This window comes from Sapajus apella, unplaced genomic scaffold, assembly GCF_009761245.1.
Source record: "Sapajus apella isolate SASKATOON/1434 unplaced genomic scaffold, GSC_monkey_1.0 scaffold96, whole genome shotgun sequence".
NCBI classification, from domain to species: domain Eukaryota; kingdom Metazoa; phylum Chordata; class Mammalia; order Primates; family Cebidae; genus Sapajus; species Sapajus apella.
Window position 1 is genome coordinate 7,448,049 of NW_022437036.1, and position 1,233 is coordinate 7,449,281.

At 43.8% G+C, this 1,233-nt stretch overlaps 1 protein-coding gene across 2 annotated transcripts in view; it reads right to left on the reverse strand.

Annotated features, from left to right (window-relative positions):
* Positions 1–480: 480 nt before the first annotated feature.
* The window catches only part of LOC116535814 (protein FAM209A-like), a 6,500-nt gene continuing 5,747 nt past the window's right edge, over positions 481–1,233 (reverse strand). For both annotated transcript variants that reach the window (XM_032257220.1, XM_032257219.1), the window contains one exon: positions 481–833. In XM_032257220.1, coding sequence (XP_032113111.1) covers positions 564–833 — 270 coding nt within the window. In that variant the 3' untranslated portion in view covers positions 481–563. The remainder of the gene's footprint in view (positions 834–1,233) is intronic.

Here is a 1,233-nt window from a genome sequence, read left to right on the forward strand (position 1 = left end):
GTAACTGCTAGTTTGGTAGAGGGAAGAGTCAATACATGGAAACTTTGAAATGGAACAAGCGAAAGGACTCTTGTGGTGCTGAGAGAATCAGACGGACTCTAGAATACACCCCTCCTAAATGAATCATTTTGCCACCTAAAAACTGTCATTAAAGTCGTCTTTTGTAATGTGTCAGAGATAAAAAGCAGTTCTGCGTCTTGCACAAATAGATACTATAGAGAAGAAAACAAGAGTTTTTATGGACTGACCTCAGCAACTTATCCCAGATTTCCCCAGCTCCGTCCTCCACCCGCTGCCATTGCACGGAAGCACGAGGTCATCGCGTACTATTATGTAGCTTTCAGTGCCCCTGTCACCACCCACAGCTCTAGAGGACGTGAGAGAGGCAAAACCAAAACCACCACTGCTGTGGCTGCTGGTCTCACATTCACTTTTCCTTCTCGTGAAAAAAGAAAATAAGCAAGGTCTCAAATGTGGAAGTTCTTCAGAATAGTTTTATTAGTTTGTATACAGTTTGTCAATACTCAACTTTTTTTCTCTATTTTTTTGACACACAAATCCATTCAGTTAGAGCCGCCTTCTCCCCAAATTTCATAGATCGTGATATTATTGTGTGGATCTGCAGGCATCTCTGACCTTTGAAGCCTGAGGTTGCTGCCACCACCTGTTGCCATGGCAACCTTAAGATTCCGTACCTTGGACACAAATTTCACAAGCTCCACCTCGAGTTGGTTCAAGGTATTGAATGCACAGTCTTTGTTGGGGGAAGCATTTTGACTTTTCTTTAGTGGAGTGCGAAATTGGCTGCCTCGAAGGCCAGGAGGACTCTGCTCCTGTTGAGAAAGATACTCAAAGTCAATAATATCGTGGACTTTGCTGGTTTTGACACAGTTCCAAGAGGGTTGGGCCCATTTAAGAGAAGATGGTTCTTGCATTGCTCTAATGCAGGCATTGGCAAACTATGGCCAAATTTGGCCCACCACCTGTTTTTGTAAATAAAGTTTTATTGGCACACGACCATGCACATTCATTTGTACATTGCTTAAGGCTGCTTTCATGTTACACCAGCAGACTTGAGTAGCTGCAAGGAAGACCATATTGCCCACAAAGCGGAAAATAGTCACGCCCTCCCTGGTCCTTAACAGAAAATGTTTGCCAATTCCTGCTCTAATCAGTTTGGGCACAGTATCATGATGTGCTGGGTCTTTCTAGGGGAGAACACACTTTCTCTCC